Source organism: Ailuropoda melanoleuca, chromosome 5 (genome assembly GCF_002007445.2).
Source record: "Ailuropoda melanoleuca isolate Jingjing chromosome 5, ASM200744v2, whole genome shotgun sequence".
In the NCBI taxonomy this organism is placed as follows: domain Eukaryota; kingdom Metazoa; phylum Chordata; class Mammalia; order Carnivora; family Ursidae; genus Ailuropoda; species Ailuropoda melanoleuca.
The window spans coordinates 70450824-70467729 of NC_048222.1; the positions used below are offsets into that span (position 1 = coordinate 70450824).

Below are 16906 nucleotides of genomic sequence, written 5' to 3' on the forward strand. Positions count from 1 at the left end.
TTTTACGTCTTAGACCAGCAGGATTTTTCTTAGAGGATGTGGATCCCACCTGCTGGGATGGGAGCATTGGCGCTGTACTTCTGCCCTCTACTGGCCACATGTGGAACTGTGGTAACATGGTCAGGCCATCAGACGGCTCAAGAGAAAAGCAAGAAAAGCCATGGGCAGTAATCAACGTAGAGAAAATCTTCAGGCCCACCACATGCTCCCCATCATTCCCATATCAACATCACTCAGAATCTTCTAGCTTTATAAACAAATGTCTCAAGAAATTCTTCCCACCCTCGAGTGCCTGGAAGGTTACACAGCAAGTACTTTCAGAGGGTAGCACTTACTCATTGGAAGTAGAAACAGTTTCTCTCCACTTTCCAACTGCTAGGGGCAGATTAGGAGGCACAAGAATTAATCAGGCAGATTCAGCGCAGTCTAGAACTCATCAGGAGGGAAAGCAGACCATTCCCAGTGGTGTCCAGGGGCCTCCCTGGAGCTCACCCAGCTGTTTCAGCTGTTGGCTTCACTCTCATGTGGGCTGCTTGCTGTTCTGTTCTCCCCTGCACGTTGGGGCTGCCTGTGGATCTTCTCTGCCCCACTGACTGGTGCAATCCTGTTCCAACCTCCCAGCTCCTGACAAATCACTATGAACAGTGCTGGAAGTATTACTGTCTGCCTTCAGGATGGGGGAGCTACGGGCTGGCTGTGGAAGAAGAGTTGCATCTGACGGAGAAACTCTTCTGGGGGATTTTTGACTCCCTCTCCCGTAAGGTAATGGCAGTACTTCCTGAACGAAGAGGGAGGACCTTGATAACCAGTGAATAATCAATGCCTATGAATAACAATAGCTGATATTATTAGCCTTTGCCACCTGCTAGGGACAGTGCCAGTTACACAAGCATAGCACACCATCCTTACCCCCAATGCTCTGGAACAGGAACTCTGCTAATCGTCATTTCACAGGTGAGGGAAAGTCTCAGAACAGTCGAATAACTTGCCAGACTCACAAAGCTGATACATGGGAGAAGGACTTCCAGAGTAAATTAGAAAAATATGTCCCTGGTTCAGTCTTGATGACTTACCCACACCCCCGTTCCTCTCCTCCTGACATCGTGTGGCCCCTGTTAGCCAGCCTTTACCAAGTTCAGATGTAGAGGAGAAAGCCCAACAGCCACTGTGAGGTTGAGACGTGGGATTTCAGAAAACCACATGCCATTCTGGGGAAGGTTCTTCACGGCCACTCCCTCGAGGAGTAAATTGAGTAAAAACTGAGGGCCTCTGAATCCCAAGCCTCTGGACAGTCTGAGTGAAACACAGTTCAAACTCACACTTGCGTCCACTCCCCTCACCCAGGTTATCCAGATTTCTGAGGTCATCACTTTAAAGGCAGACCCACCATCTGAGGTAGGTCTGGTCTTCTTACCAAAGTCCGGAGCCTGTGTATAGCTGCCACTGCTGTTGACCTGCACTTAAATTTTCTGTATTCCAGTTTCCTTTCGTCTCGTATGAGTAGATCAAAAGCTGCTCCTAACCCCATGTTATTTGACTGGAATTTTTTCTGGGCCCAGTCGAGAGGGTGGATGTGATATTGAGTCGTCTGCTGCCAACACCAGCATAAGACCCATATCAGCTAGTGAGGGGACTGGCAGGGGACTGGCAGGGCTGCTGCAGCCCCATCCGGACGCAGGCTGGGTCAGTTTCTATAACCATCCATGGCGGACAAGTTTATAGACCACTGGTACCCTTAGATACTCCTGCAATTAACCACTTGGGAGAGAATGATTTCAACTTTGATTGAAGGTTTTTCAACTTAAAGCAAATGGTGACTTGAGGGCTTCACAGGTTGTCATTTCATCCTCTAAGGATCACTCAGTTTCTGCCAGAAAGTATCCAAGAGTTTATACGTTCCCCGTTTTGGTTACCCTAGACAAATGCAAGCATGTTATTGTTTTCTTCAGCTAATTGTTGAATGGTTCCGCATGGGTAGCCCTGGTTCTCACCTCTCTACTAACATGGTCTTTGTCTTTCTTCACAGAAGTATGACCCAGACCTTTTCCGAATGGCCCTTCCTTGTCTCAGTGCTATAGTGGGGGCCCTGCCACCAGATTATTTAGATACCAGAATCTCAGCCACATTGGAGAAACAGATCTCAGTGGATGCAGATGGCAACTTTGACCCCAAACCCATCAACACCATGAAGTGAGTCCAGAATCCTCTCTAAGCTGATCCTGTATTTTGCCCAGTTGCCAGTGTTTCTCTTTCAGAAGGTGCAAGAAATGTAAACTTTCCTTCCTTCCCTCTTGCCAACACTGCTGATCATTTCCCTTAATGCTACACGTCGCATCAGACACTGGATTTTGTCCTCAACTCCTGAAGGTTTCATCCATCCATAGCTGATTATATACTGTATTATTATATTCTGGGCTTTCTTTTGGGGGGTGGTTTATTTATTATAAGAGATGAATGTTCTTCGCAAGTGAATGTCGCCTGAGGCATTGCAAGAACCGCCCTGACAAATGATGCAATTAATGTATTAATGAGTTTTTTGACAAAATCTTCATTCTTTGTGAATTAGGCCTCTATAGTTCTAATAGCATCATACATCAAAACAACTCTATAAATAACACTTAGCTGAACTCCAGTAAGACCTCAGGGTGTGATGACAGAACAGCAAGGGGTCCTTATTTGAAAGACTGGACCCACTCTTTGCCATGCTGAAATTTTGCTGGAATTTTGGAATAACCTTATAATAGTATCTTTTACTCCCTCCTTCTGGTTCTCCAGCATTCCTCCCTGGTAATGACCAGGCCACAGTTAGAATGTTGGGCAACATACGTTCAATTTTGTCTTGTGGCAGTTTTTCCTTAGTCATGATGATGTGTTGTGGGTCATACAGTCTTCATCTCCAGGTGCACTTTAAGTTAAGAACTCTAAAAATGCTTTGGGATTGAGCAGGGAAAGCAAGACCTCCTGTATGAGCCCATCGGACTTGTGTTTTGTGGCAGTAGTTCTCATATGAGAGGCGTAGCCTGAGCCATTCCTAGGGGCTGTCAGCTTTGATAATGTGTAAAATTCATCTTCAGGAGAATTAAGTACACATTTCATCAGATGGAGCCTTGAGCTGAGTGGATGGTGGGAAACAGAATTGAACCTACCGTAAAGAAGAGGTTAGGGGCGTGGTAAACCACCAAGCTAGGGCCCAGGAGAAGGCAGGTGTTGACCTTGGAGAATTTCACCCTGTGAAAACGTAAACGTGCTGAAGGATGACAGATGGTACTAGTAACCTGGATGCCTTCATAAACACTTGGAGACGCTCTGTGCTAGCAATTGTTCGCTAAAGATGGCTATGGTTCCATGTTATTTTGAGAGATCTGATTTCTTCACATACGCCTCTGGCATCAGTATGGTTCTTTGGGTAATATGAGTAACAGGAGCTCTAAGTTAAGCAGAAAAGCACCTTACTGGAAGGATACAGGCGTATTATCAAAACCTAGTGAAAAGCTGACTAATGAGGCCTCAGGAAGGACAGGAAGCAAGGCAGAGTGACCAAATGAAGAACCTTCAAGTAGTACCCCCGTTGGGGGCATCAGCTCCAAGGGTTTGCTGCTTGGTCTCCAACGTCTCCAGGCTCAGATTCCGGGGAGAGTGAGTCCGATTGGCCTAGTCGGATGCCCGTTCTTGATGGCTGTTCACGTGAGACTCCGTGCCATGCAAGACTTGCTCCTCGAAGAAAGATGCAGGTGCTTTTACTGCCTGAGGGGACAGAAGCTGCCGGGCTAACAGAAACAGATGTCTGCCCTCCTAACCAGATTCTCATATTTAAACATGAGTCACTGCATCCAGAAAGGTAGACGACCACCACTATTTTGTGACATTTGCTCCTCTAGCCACCCGTTCCTGGCACTCCCAGATTGGAGTGTTGGGGTTACAGGCAGTATCTTTGGATAAAAGGATTCTCCCTGGCTCACCCAGACTGGTCTGGCTCAGGAGCCAGGGTGGTTCTTAGGGAGCCAAGGGCACCTGGAGCAGCGGGAGGGAGGTCACCCATGCAGCCGAGGCTCACGCAGTGACAGCCTCTGATTAGACAGCGTGTGTGTTTGTGACCCAGCATGGACACGCCATCCTTCCGCATAGGAAGCTCGGTTGGGAATCCAGCTTCGGCTTTGGGTCAGCAGTCTAACTTCTGATTGCTGATTGCTGGTTCTGGCCATCTTTGCACAACATCCAGCTCAAGTGCCTGGGGAGGTTGTAATTTTTTTTTCTCATTTCACAGTTTCTCCTTGCCTGAAAAATGGGAATACATCGTCACCAAGTACGCGGAGCATTCACATGATAAATGGGCCTGTGACAAGGTAAGGGTTATCATCCAACTGACAGTCATCAGGGGGAAAAAAACCAGCCCAACCACATTAAAGGGTCCAATCCTGGAAATCTGCCTGATTTGTCTAAGTGACAGACTGGCCGTGCCAAGAGCATTCATTATTTCTGAGCAGCAATTTCCCAGGGTTGGTGGAGGCCGGGGAAATAGGCGGTAGCAACGGCTGGTGCTGCTTTTTGTATTTCTCAAGAAAATGATTGATTCCGGGAGCGTTAACTCCTTTCTAAACATTGCATATTCTGCAGTTTGCCCTGAGCACATGCTTGCGTGGTTTTGACGTCAACACGTAATGCAGGGCAGGAGGCTTTCATTAATTTTTTCTTTGAATGTAGCGTTGGAAAAGGGGAAATAAAACTGAAAGCCTTGCCCTTGCATTCTGCCAGCAAACTGAATTTTATTCTAGGGAGGACACACATCTTCCTAAGGCAGGCAGCAGTAGAACTTCCAGACACTCCCTTATTAATAAGCCTGTCCATCTGGTGTTTAAAATTCCTCACCACATGAGGTCAGGCTGCTTAATGAGTTTAATTGCTCTGTCAGCCCTTTAATGCTGGCAGGCAAAGTGGGAGAAATGTGCCAAAGCCATCCAGGATTCCTGTGGGCAGCCAGTTAAGGATTGGGGCCATTGCTCAGCTGTGGCTTCCGGCGCGTAACTGTGAAGCCACGTCCCCGGCAAAGCCACAGAAAACCACCTCGGAGCCGTGTGCCCTGGAGCAGGGACACCTTGAACCACTGGCTCAGCCTCTATATTGATCTGGGGTCTGCTTTTATTCTTTGATCACTGTCTATTTGGGACTGATGATAACGACGATCCTTGTAACTATAGGATGGGCTCATGCCTCGAGATTCTAGAACAGGGGTTGGCACACTTTTTCTGTAAAGGGCCAGATAGTAAACATTGCAGGCTTTGTGGGCTAGGCCGTCTCTGTTACAACCACTCATCTCTGCTGTTGTAACACAACCATTGCTGGAGGTGACACATATATGCAAGCGTGTGCCTGTGCTGAGAACCTGTATTTCTACCACGGGGTTGGGTGGTTGGGCTGAAGGGCTCCAGGCTGCTGACCCCTGCTCTAGAAGGAGCAACATGCCTATTTGGCCAACCTATGAGTTGGGGAAAAGGGACACCTCCACGAACCGATAGCAATATCCAGCCTCTCACTAAGCCACGTGGATTTTACCTCGTTAGTCGCTGTTGAATTTGTGTAGGTCTGTCTCTCTGTGCCGTGGCTTTAGTCCAGGCTACAGTCATCCTGCGCCCAGATGATGGTGATAATGTCCTAACTAGTCTGCCCATGTGCATTTTGTCTGCTCTGTTCTTTACGCTGCTGGCAAGTGCTAGTTTCAGTATGCAAATTGAGCCATATTCTACCACTGTTTTCCAGCCCAGCCCTTCTCCTTGTTAAAGTCCTTTAATAGCTTCTAACCATTTTTAATACAAAGGCCAAAATCCTAAACACGGCCCGACGATAGACACTACCTCACCGGGCCTCTGCTGCCGTCTCCAGCCTCATCTGTCCCTCTGCCCTCCAGCCACATCCCCTTCTTTTAGTATCTCTGTCTTTCTGTCACACACACACACACACACACACACACACACACACACACACAAACACACTACATGAGCCTGAAACCCTTCTCACTCTGAGCCAGTCCCCATCTGCATCTACACTCATGCAAACACCAGTCACCAATTCATCCTTCGACTATCCATCCCAGTGTGAGCTCCTAGGGTACCTCTTTCCCAGATTTCTCTGATATAGGCCTTCTTAGCATCTTGCTCTCTTCCTTAATAGTGTTTCCGTAGCAGTTTTATATATTTATAAGAATTACACAGCGGTGCCAGTTATCAACTGTCCCTTTCCTGGGGTGGTATGTGATTAATCTCTCTCTCTTCCACTAGACTGTGAGCATCACATGCATAAGGAAGCAGGTCTTGCTCACCATTGCCTCGTGGGCATTGATCATCTAACAGGAGACAGTGTTTTCCTTGCCCCCAAGAGCCTCACAGTCTTGTGGGGTAAACAAAACAAGCCAGTCGCTATACAGGTTGCTCTGCGCTGCGGTGGGCAGGAGCGCCAGGTTAGAGCACATAACCCATAAAAGGAGTCCCTAAGTCAATAGTAAGGGTCCAGGAGTCCTTCCCTGAGCTGGGGACATCTACACTGTGTGCTTAGGGATGCATTGTTGTTCAGGCCCAGGGAAACAAGTACAGTGCAGTCCATGCGAGCAGCAGATGCAAGCAGAACGTGAGGGAGAGTCTGGTGGCTCTGGAGAGCCATAGTTCAATATCGTGGGATCACAGAGTAGAGCAGAGGAAGAAGGGTGAGAAATGAGTCTAGAAAGGTCAGCAAGATCTCACGATAGCTTTAGAGGCCACAAGGAGTTTGGGTTTTGTCATGATGACAGCTGGGAGCCAGAAAATCTTAAAGCGGTAGAGTGCCCTGCCCCCGGGTGATTTTATAAATCTCACCTGACGGTCATGTAGAAAATGGAGTCCACGGAGAGATGGCGAGACTGGAGGCAGAGAGGCTGCACGGAGGCTGTGGCAGTAATCTAGGTGAGAGCCGATGGCGGCCAGAACGGAAACACTGGCAGGGAAGCTAGAGAAGCAGACTGATGAACAGGTCTGGGAGGTTGAACACATGTGAGAGGGTGCAGAGAAGGGGGCATCAAGGAAGATCCGCCACGTCTGGCTTGGAAAGTGGGCATAGGCTGGTGCCATTCACTGACATGCAGGAAACCCAAGAGGAGGGGCCCCTGAGAGGAGTGAAATGCCAGGTTCTGCTTCAGGCATGAGAGGAGGTACCTGGGGGCATCGAAGCAGAGCTTCAGTAAGTTTGGAAATTAGGAAAGATATCTGGGCTGGATACTGACTGAGATTAGTCCACCTGCGGACCGTGGGCCTGGATTACATCTACCAGGGAGCGTGTGCTCTGGAGAAGGGACAGAAACTTGAGAAACAGACTCATTAATAAGTGGGCAGAGGCAGAGATTTCAAAAGATCAGCCAGGAGTCTTTGGGCTGTGAGGTTATGACAATCAGGGGCTCTTACTTACCTCTGAATCCGCGGTGCCTGGGACAGAGTCTGGTGTAGTAGGCATTCAACCGATGTTTGTTGAACGAAGTTTGAAATTCCTAAACTTCTATGACTCTAGGAGACACGCATTGCTACAATTCTGCTCTAGGGTTGGCCGGCACGCAGTGCAAATCATGTCAGCCCCCTCCAGGCAGCGTGCAGTAGGACCAGTCCTCACATGTGTTTGGCCTTGTCTACTCTCCTTGCCTATGAACATGACACGCTAACCTGAGAAGCATTGTTCATAGGTCTTTTGAAACCTCCTTCTGGCTGAAACACAAGCGAGTAAGCAGCGAGGACAGCAGCTGAAACAAAAAGAAATAAAGGAGCAGAGTTCAAAATTCAGAGGGCAGAGAGCTTGATGGCCTGAAAGGATCAATTAGACATTGGGGGGAGTGGATTTTCAAGCTCTGTCACATCCCATTATTCCATTTGTTCAGTGAAAATAGAAGCTGGGATTTGGGTCATACAGCGGGGCTCTTTGGATGCCAAGGATATTTGAACTGAGAACATTTATACAGAGTCAGAATGGATGGAAATATGGAATTTCACTGGATGAAAATGTAAAGACCCATCCACTGATCCGGCCTTTCAAGACATTAACGGAAAAGGTAAGAAACTTGCCTCTGGTAACACTGAGTGGCCATGCTGATTTTGCTTCCTTGGAAATTCTTTCAGATGGTCAGAGGAGTTCAGGGCACATTCACCCTCAAGTTCATGTCAACTCCTCTGGAGCTCAGCAGCGGGCAAGAGCCCCAGGACCAGTTTCCCAGAGCCCAGCCTCACGTTCTGCTCTTTGGCTCTGAGCACCATTGGGTGGAGAAGCACCGTTCGGCGCTGTAGGCTGAGCCAAAACGAATCCACAGTTCACTTACAGCAGGACTAGGAAGGGCTTTTGTTTGGCTGTTGATGTGGGGAATTTGGGGCTAGGAGAAGTTGAATTGCTGGAGGAAATTCAGATAGAAATGATTTCCAGTCCCGATAGACAAAGGGAGTAGAAAGGAGGGGTCCTAGGGAAATATGGACAGGTCTTTTGGGGTTATTACTATTATTATTAGGAAATTTGGTTCAATGCAACTCCAAATTCCTATCTTGGGATCAGTAAGAGTTCTCTGTAAGCTGTAGGCTTTGTGTCGTATGTAAAGCATGGCATGTGTATCATTGTATGTGTATTGGCCATCTGTAAAATTGTGTATAGCTCAAGGGAATTCTGAATCTGAGAAATTCTACTTTCAAAGCTCAAAGGAGAGCTTTTGCTGATCACTTCCACAAGCCCTGTCTTAAGCAGCTACCAGAACATGAGGGGTCACTCTCCTATTCTTGCTCCCCTTTATCCAGAAACTCGATAATGTCTGGTACATTCCTTATAAAGGCAGGAGACTATAGGGTCTTGTACTTGAAAACGTCAGAAAGACGATTACGTGTGTCAGGGGAGATGCTACAGAGGGAGTCTTGACCTAGTGACAGGAGGCTGGAGCCCCCCCCCCATCCACTGTGGGAGCCAACTTCACAGGGAATCGGGCCAGTCAGAGGCAGGGGTGTGCTCTGCAAATCTCTTTTGCTCGGATTTTCTTCCAGGAGAAGGAAATCTACCGCTGGCCTGCCAGGGAGTCCCTAAAAACCATGCTGGCTGTGGGCTGGTCTGTGGAGAGGACCAAAGAGGGAGAGGCCCTGGTTCAACAGCGGGAAAACGAAAAGCTTCGGAGCGTGTCCCAGGCCAGCCAGGTATGATGGCGTGCCCAGGGCCAACACTGGGCCAGTAAGAACCCCCAGAGACCCTGGGAAAGCTCTCCCTGGGGTGTCGGGGGCCAAGAACCACCAACAATGAACCCTGAGGATCTTTCAGGAATACATCTTTGGCAGCTGAAGTCAGGATAGTGATAAGAATAAGGAAAATAATGGCAAACCCAGTGATTCTGTCTTTGCTTCCCTAGGGCAACAGCTACAGCCCTGCTCCCCTAGACCTCTCCAACGTGGTGCTCTCCAGGGAGCTCCAGGTCAGTGTTGGTACTTGCACAACAGCATATCTTGCTCTCTAAATCTAGCCCCTATGTGCAGAGGCATATTACCCTCCAAAGAGTTTTTTTAAAAAGGGGTGGGAGGGGCAAGAATGCCTAGAACATAGCACCACGAAAATATCAGACTTGAAGAGAGCCACACCAGGCCTGGGCCACAGGGCAAGTCTCAGCAGAATAAACCAGTTCTCTAAGAAGGCCAGTCTTTGCACTTCTTCCAGGGACATCATAACAGGTAATGCCTCAATAAAAGGAGGAGGACACAGCAAATTACTATATCAACACACAGAACTAACAACTAGGAGAAAAAACTAATAAGAGCTAGGAGAAAACCAGTGGAAAGGCCTCTGGGTGGGGGTGCTTTCCTTGTCCCAGCAGGTGCAGCCAGCCATAGGGACGCTTGTGTGTCCCGTGGTGGATTCACTCAGGGGCCCCGTGATGGCACAGGATTTAGGGGCAGACAACCCAGAGGATGAAACTGAAGGCCCTAAGCTGCCTCCTCCCACCACCCCCCTCCCCTCCCATGCACACTGGTTGCCTCGACAGGCTCCAGCCTGGGCCAGTTACTCCTCAGTCCATCAGACCAACACTTTGGACCTTAGAGAAAGTTTGTTTCCAGCATACACCCTTCATTCCAAGTCACTGTTTTATGAGCCTTATAAAGATGAATCCTATTTGAGAAATCTTATTTGCAGCCACTTTTCTCTAAGATGTGATTCTTTTTAGTTTGCTCAGCCAAACTTTTGGGAATTCNGCTAAACTTTTGGGGATTTGAGACTGTTGCTTGACTCCCACTTGCATCTTCCTGTCTCAGGTCAGGAATAAAATCCCAAACTCCCGTGACAAATGAAGCGCCACCAGATTGCAGTTTCAACTGGAAATGTGTGTTTCTCATAAATGCGTCAGACTGCCAGGATAATAACTTCCAAGGGAAGGACAGAATTAGAGATTGTTTTCTGTGTGTATGGGAAGACACGAAACTAATGAGGTGCATAAGCGCGGACTATTTAATGACGGGAGACACTCAGCAATGTGCCGTTAGCATTTGGTGGTGCTCTGTTCCTNTGACTGTTGCTTGACTCCCACTTGCATCTTCCTGTCTCAGGTCAGGAATAAAATCCCAAACTCCCGTGACAAATGAAGCGCCACCAGATTGCAGTTTCAACTGGAAATGTGTGTTTCTCATAAATGCGTCAGACTGCCAGGATAATAACTTCCAAGGGAAGGACAGAATTAGAGATTGTTTTCTGTGTGTATGGGAAGACACGAAACTAATGAGGTGCATAAGCGCGGACTATTTAATGACGGGAGACACTCAGCAATGTGCCGTTAGCATTTGGTGGTGCTCTGTTCCTTGAGGCTGTCTGAAATAGGCGGGCAGATAGGAACCCATTTTTCTTCACTTTCTTTCCATCCGTCGTCTCCTTGGTGGGACACAGGGAATGGTGGAGGTCGTGGCTGAAAACTATCACAACATCTGGGCCAAGAAGAAGAAGCTGGAACTGGAGAGCAAAGGTGAGCCAGGTTCTCGGTGCCCCTACGGAAGGTGAGCCAGGTTCTCGGTGCCCCTACGGAAGGTGAGCCGGGGGCAGGTATGTGTTCCCAGAGGTGCAAAGGAAGGGCCAAATATGTTGTCCTCTCTCTCACTTTCCTGAGCCCAGGTGGTGGCAGTCACCCTCTGTTGGTGCCATATGACACCTTGACAGCCAAGGAGAAGTTCAGGGACCGAGAGAAGGCACAGGACCTGTTTAAATTCCTCCAAGTGAATGGCATCGTGGTTTCGAGGTGAGTCCTCTTCCTGGTGATGTTAGCCAGGCCGGGGTGGGCTTCTGGGCGTGGTCTCTCCCTCTCCAGGTATTTACTCACCTGCCTGCAAAACAGATGAGAGGAAGGGTAGCGGTTAGTATTTTGAAATGAGAACAGGGCCAGTCAATATCCATTTTTAAAAACCAGTTATAGGAAAGAATCATGACAAATGATACATATACACTTTAAACATCTCATTTTAAATTGAAGCATATAAACATGCATTCATTCACAAACCCTGCACTGTAGGCCTCGATAGCTTCTCTTTGTTGTTTGATCGATTGAGTCATAAACCATATCCGTAGTACATCCTCAGAGCTCTGGGACTTGGGCTTTTTTATAGAGCAGCGAGAATTATAGCACATATACAACCTTAGAAAAACAGTATTCTTCCAGATTTTTTTTCAACTTCCTCCCCTCTCTTTTACATTTATCTCCCCCATACCTAATTCAGAAACTGTGTATTTGGAAACACAATTCCAGGCCTTTGCAAAATATGCAGCTTAGCTCTCACAGAACCAGCAGTCCTCTTCACACTTTTATTTTGTTGTTTTATATGATATTTAATTACATAATAACAATAGTACGCATAACTGACATAAAGTCTTTGAATGAAGAGAACTGATTGTTTTGAAGGTGTAACTCCACTGAGGAGATGGAATCCATCAAGATTTCCTGAGACTTTTTATCTCAAACTTAGGTTTGTCGAATTATCTAGAGGAGTGTTGTATGTGAGTATGGTCTTAGCTGCTTTAGTCTTTAAGGTAGAACTTATTTCCACGCTGGTCTGATGTCGGTGGTGGGCTGTGCTCCATGGGTCATGCTTGCTGAGTCCCTTGAAGGGTGACAGACAAGCCAGTGTTCCTATTCTGATATAACCATTCCTCCTAAAAGAAATGTTTGCTGAGCCAGCTGCTACTTTTTCTTTTAGTTTCCTACAGAATTTTGCCACTGAACGGCAAAAAAACACAAACAAACAAAAATCTATACAAATATTTCTATTGTAGCTCATATGAAAAAATAACAAAACTTATTTGCCATATTGTCGAGCAGGAAAGGTCAGACAGCAGGAGACCGCCTCTGGGGAAGCATTTGAGAAATACTCCCTTCGTCATTGTAATCCTGTTCTTAGCACCCAGAGGAGTGTGTCCTGTGATTTGCTGATAAATAACTTGCTCACAGAAATGAAAAATTCCTCTTTCCCACAACTAAAAAGGAACTCAAGGAAATAGGGGGCAAAGGAAAAAGGTGATGAATTCAGCAAACGTATCCTAGTAGCAATATTTACCATGTGCCAGACCCTACGGAGGGCACTGGGTGTGCAGACAAGGAAGTGAGAGCCCTGTCAGCCAGGAGAACTCATCCTCCACTACCCACGCCTCCAACCTGCTGCACCCTCAGCTTCCCCACCACTCCGTGACAGCCCATTCTTCCTGGCGCTCAAGCCAAAACCCTCGACTGAGCTTTTTCCCCCACCCCATATCCAGTCCTTCAGGAAATCCTGATGGTTCTGCCTTTAAAAGATATCCAGAATCTGACCACTTCTCACCCATTCCACGCTGTCACCATCATTCCTGAAAGAGCCTCTGCCCCAGGCCACCTGCTTCAACCCTTGTGCCCCACCGTCAATTTTAAACCTAGCGACTGAAGTAATTCTTTTATAACGTCAGTCATTCCCCTATACAGAACTCAGAGCAAAAGCAAAACGCTGAGGATGACCCACAGGGCCCTAACGATTTACGAACCACCTCATGTTTCTCTGACTGCCTGCTCACTTCCACGCCATCCACGCTAGCATCTGCTGTATGCCTTCAACTCGGCATGCATGCTCCTGCCTCAGGACGTTTGCACCACCGCTCCATATGCCTGGAAAGTTCTTTGCTCAGATGTCCATATGGCTCACCTCCTCACCTCCTTCAAGCCTTTACTCCAATGTCATCTCCCCATGAAACCAGCACTGATTGCCCGTGTGACACTACAGTCTGCTTGCCTCCCCCCTTCAGGCACTCTTGAGCCCTTTCATACTGCTTTGATTTTTCTTTTTTCATAATGCTAATTAACTTCTAGCATTCCACATAATTTATGCTTTGTTTTATATATTATGTGTGTCTGTTTACAGCTAGCATATAGGTTCCCTGGAGGCAGGGATTTTGTTTGCTTCTCTGATTTATCCCCCGCTCCATACTTGTTGAATGAATGATAAAGATACTTTGAAAAATCTTCTCAGATAAGATTCTAGTGCAGGTGCTGTGTGCTCAGAGAGGCAGGTTCCAAGTGCAAGGGGTTAACAGTCAGATGACAAATCAGGTCACTAAACCAGAATAACTGTTAACATTTGGAAAGTAAAGTCAACACAGATAGGATTGCTGCTGCTCCAAAGTCACAAAGTCATCTCTGTTACTTCCTGGGGTTTACCCATTTCCAACCTAGAGGTATGAAGGATATGGAGCTGGATGCCTCCTCCATGGAAAAGAGGTTTGCCTATAAATTTTTGAAGAAGATCCTGAAATATGTTGATTCCGCCCAAGAGTTTATTGCCCATTTGGGTAAGTATCATTGTGACATATCCCCCAAATGTGTGCTTCCCTTAATATTTTGTACTCTCAAAAAGAATGTGGTATTCCTTTATCAAGGGACGATGCTTTCCTGCTGTAGCTCTTCGTGATTCATTTAGACATCGTATGGTTTGGGGGGGGGGGACGGTGGCTGAGATTTTGTCCCCCTCTTTAAAAAAAAAATGTTTCATCCTTGGTTTCAGGGTTTGATTGAGCCATTTGTCATTTTCCACATAACTCATCCTATTGTAACTTTTCCATTGTTTTGCTTTGTGACTGTGGGCATATGACTCAACCTCTCTGAAGCTGCTTTCCCCATCAGCAAAGTGGAGGAAAGGGTAGTGAAACTGCTGAGAGAATTGACAGGAGAAGCAACTAACCAGCACAGTTAGAAAGTCCTTGGTAAAATAGAAGATACTTTGTATAAATCTAATGGCCTTTCCATGGCCCTTAGGAAAGCCGCTCTGTTTCTAAGATGCTGTGACTGTTTTTGGTTTTGTTTTCTTTAACTGTGGCCAACTTTGTGTTACTTTTGTCTTTGTAGAAGCCATTGTCAGCAGTGGGAAAACGGAAAAGTCTCCCCACGACCAGGAGATCAAATTCTTTGCCAAAGTAAGTGATTCCCTGCATTTAACCAAATCACTTTCTTCTTAGAATCTGTACAATTTAGGGTGCAAGTTAAGCTCACCTGCAGAGATATCCAAAACTTCAGTGGCTTCGATGAGATGGGCCTGTGTGTGTTGTGCAACAGTCCAGAGGCAGGAGGGTGGTCTGAGGAGGCAGGCAGCCCGTTCTGCGGCACACCGTCCCCTCCGGGACTTGGTGCTTCCTTCCTGGTGCTCCACTGTCTCCTAAAGTGTGCTGTGTCAATGTGGTCCAGACAGGCTCACCTGTACCACATCTGTGGGAAAGGGGAAAAGGAAAGAGGAGGACAAGCTGCTTTTCTCTCTTAAAGTTCTATCCCCATGGCTAAAATTCCATCATTTTTAGATCCACCCAGCTGCCAGGGAGTCTGGGTAATGTATTCTGTAGCTGGGAGACCCCACGCCCAGCTAAAACATGGGGGTTTCTGTTGCTAAGAGAAAGGAAGAAAGAATGAATTTGGGTACCAGGGAGCAGTGTCTGCCATGGAACCCTACTCAGAGGACTGAATGCATGTGAAGCCTTGGGGTAACTGTGCCTGAGAAGCAGAGATGGAAGGCTCAAGGCTGGTAGTGCTAGGCCAGGCCCCAAGTGTTCCTGTTGGACACCGTGCCCAAGAAGGCATGACTGAGCACCGATGTATCACCAGACTGTCCTGAAAATGCTGACTCAGCCATATGCATAGTTCTCGGGACCCTTAGTTAGCAGTCTTCTCCGTTCCCATATCCCCAAGGCCTCTGGTTTGAGGTGAGCGAGAGGAAATGTGTTGGAAACTGCAATCCACCAGATGGTGTTTCCTGGAAATTCCAGGGCCTATGTTCAGAGGCTTTTTGCTCATGGAAAATGAACTTTTTCAAAGGAACCAAAGAAGGGGCTTTGGTTAGCTTCCTGGAAGTTAATTGATGGTGGATTTTCCAGGTTCTCCTCCCACTGGTTGACCAGTACTTCACCAACCACCGCCTCTACTTCCTGTCATCCCCACTGAAGCCCCTTAGCAGCAGCGGCTATGCCTCTCATAAGGAGAAAGAAATGGTGGCCAGGTGAGTCTACAAAAGAGAAGGTCATGGTGGCGATGTGCTTTGTATCAAACCCCAGACTCCCGGAGACTCAGTGGTGAATCTTTCGGAGAAATGAACTGTGGCCTGATGACTGGTGGCACAGAGGTTTTGGTTATCATCTTGGTTTTGAAAGTAATTATATTCATATTTATCTGTGTATTATTTTGGCAACCAAGAGAAGAGCACTGTTTGGAGGTATCAGTAGGTCTGGGGAAAAATTTATATACTCAGATCAACTTTTATCCTGAAATAACATTTAGAAAAAGGCAAAGTCAATCAGAAAGAACGATAACCCAACTTTTGCAGCAACATGGACGGGACTGGAGGAGATTATGCTAAGTGAAATAAGTCAAGCAGAGAAAGACAATTATCATATGGTTTCACTCATTGATGGAACATAAGAAATAGCAGGGAGATTGGTAGGAGAAGAAAGGGAAGAATAAAGGGGGGGTAAACAGAAGGGGGAATGAACCATGCGAGACTATGGACTCTGGGAAACAAACTGAGGGCTTCGGAGGGGAGGGGGGTGGGGGAATGGGATAGACTGGTGATGGGTAGTAAGGACGGCACGTATTGCATGGTGCACTGGGTGTTATACGCAAACAATGAATCATGGAACACTACATCAAAAACTAGGGATGTACTGTATGGTGACTAACATAACATAATAAAAAATTATTATTAAAAAAAAAAAAGGCAAAGTCAATCCCGAAGCTTGAACAAGCAAATACACAACATTGAGAAGAAACAGATTAATGCTGTTTTCAATCCCATTCTTACCAGGCTTTTTCAGTTTAAATTTGTTTTAAAGAATCCGATCTTACAAGTCCTATTGTGGATGATCTGATATTTGAAATCCAGAGCAACACAATTCAATTTAAATTCCAAATAGGAAAAAAAAAAATGTTCCCCAGGATCACCAGCCTCCATTCTCATTGCAGTAGACATAACATGAGGACACCTCAAGAGAGAGAGGAGAGCAGAGGATACTTTATGATCAGGCTAAAAAATGAATTCCACCATGCCTCTGGTCTTCTCCGATTTGATTGAGAATGACAGGGGATGAGTTAGACCTCTAAATGGCAAAGAGTTAAGAACTATAATGGAAACAGTCAACTCTTTCCCTAACAGCCATTGATGGTGGACGCCTGCAGTATACCTTATAAAGACCCCCCCATTAAATATCACCACCCTCATGAGGATAGTCAACCTTAGGATTTAGCTAACATTTATTAAGCCCAACGCTAACAGTGAGCTGGTTTTTCCTCCCTACACAAGTGAGCAATAACTCTTGCATATCATTGTGAAACATCACCGTGCTCTAAGAACCGCCTGTATATTCTTTTCATTTTACAGATGAGGACACTGAGGTTTGGTCTGGT

At 46.7% G+C, this 16906-nt stretch overlaps 1 protein-coding gene across 1 annotated transcript in view; it reads left to right on the top strand.

Moving 5' to 3' along the window:
- Window positions 1–16906, top strand: part of RYR3 (ryanodine receptor 3) — a 541796-nt gene that overhangs the window by 420985 nt on the left and 103905 nt on the right. Inside the window, exons 51-60 of the mRNA XM_034661206.1 lie at window positions 2027–2190; window positions 4265–4343; window positions 7970–8059; window positions 9027–9173; window positions 9383–9445; window positions 10903–10978; window positions 11125–11248; window positions 13700–13815; window positions 14369–14436; window positions 15385–15506. Coding sequence (XP_034517097.1) covers window positions 2027–2190; window positions 4265–4343; window positions 7970–8059; window positions 9027–9173; window positions 9383–9445; window positions 10903–10978; window positions 11125–11248; window positions 13700–13815; window positions 14369–14436; window positions 15385–15506 — 1049 coding nt within the window. The remainder of the gene's footprint in view (window positions 1–2026; window positions 2191–4264; window positions 4344–7969; window positions 8060–9026; window positions 9174–9382; window positions 9446–10902; window positions 10979–11124; window positions 11249–13699; window positions 13816–14368; window positions 14437–15384; window positions 15507–16906) is intronic.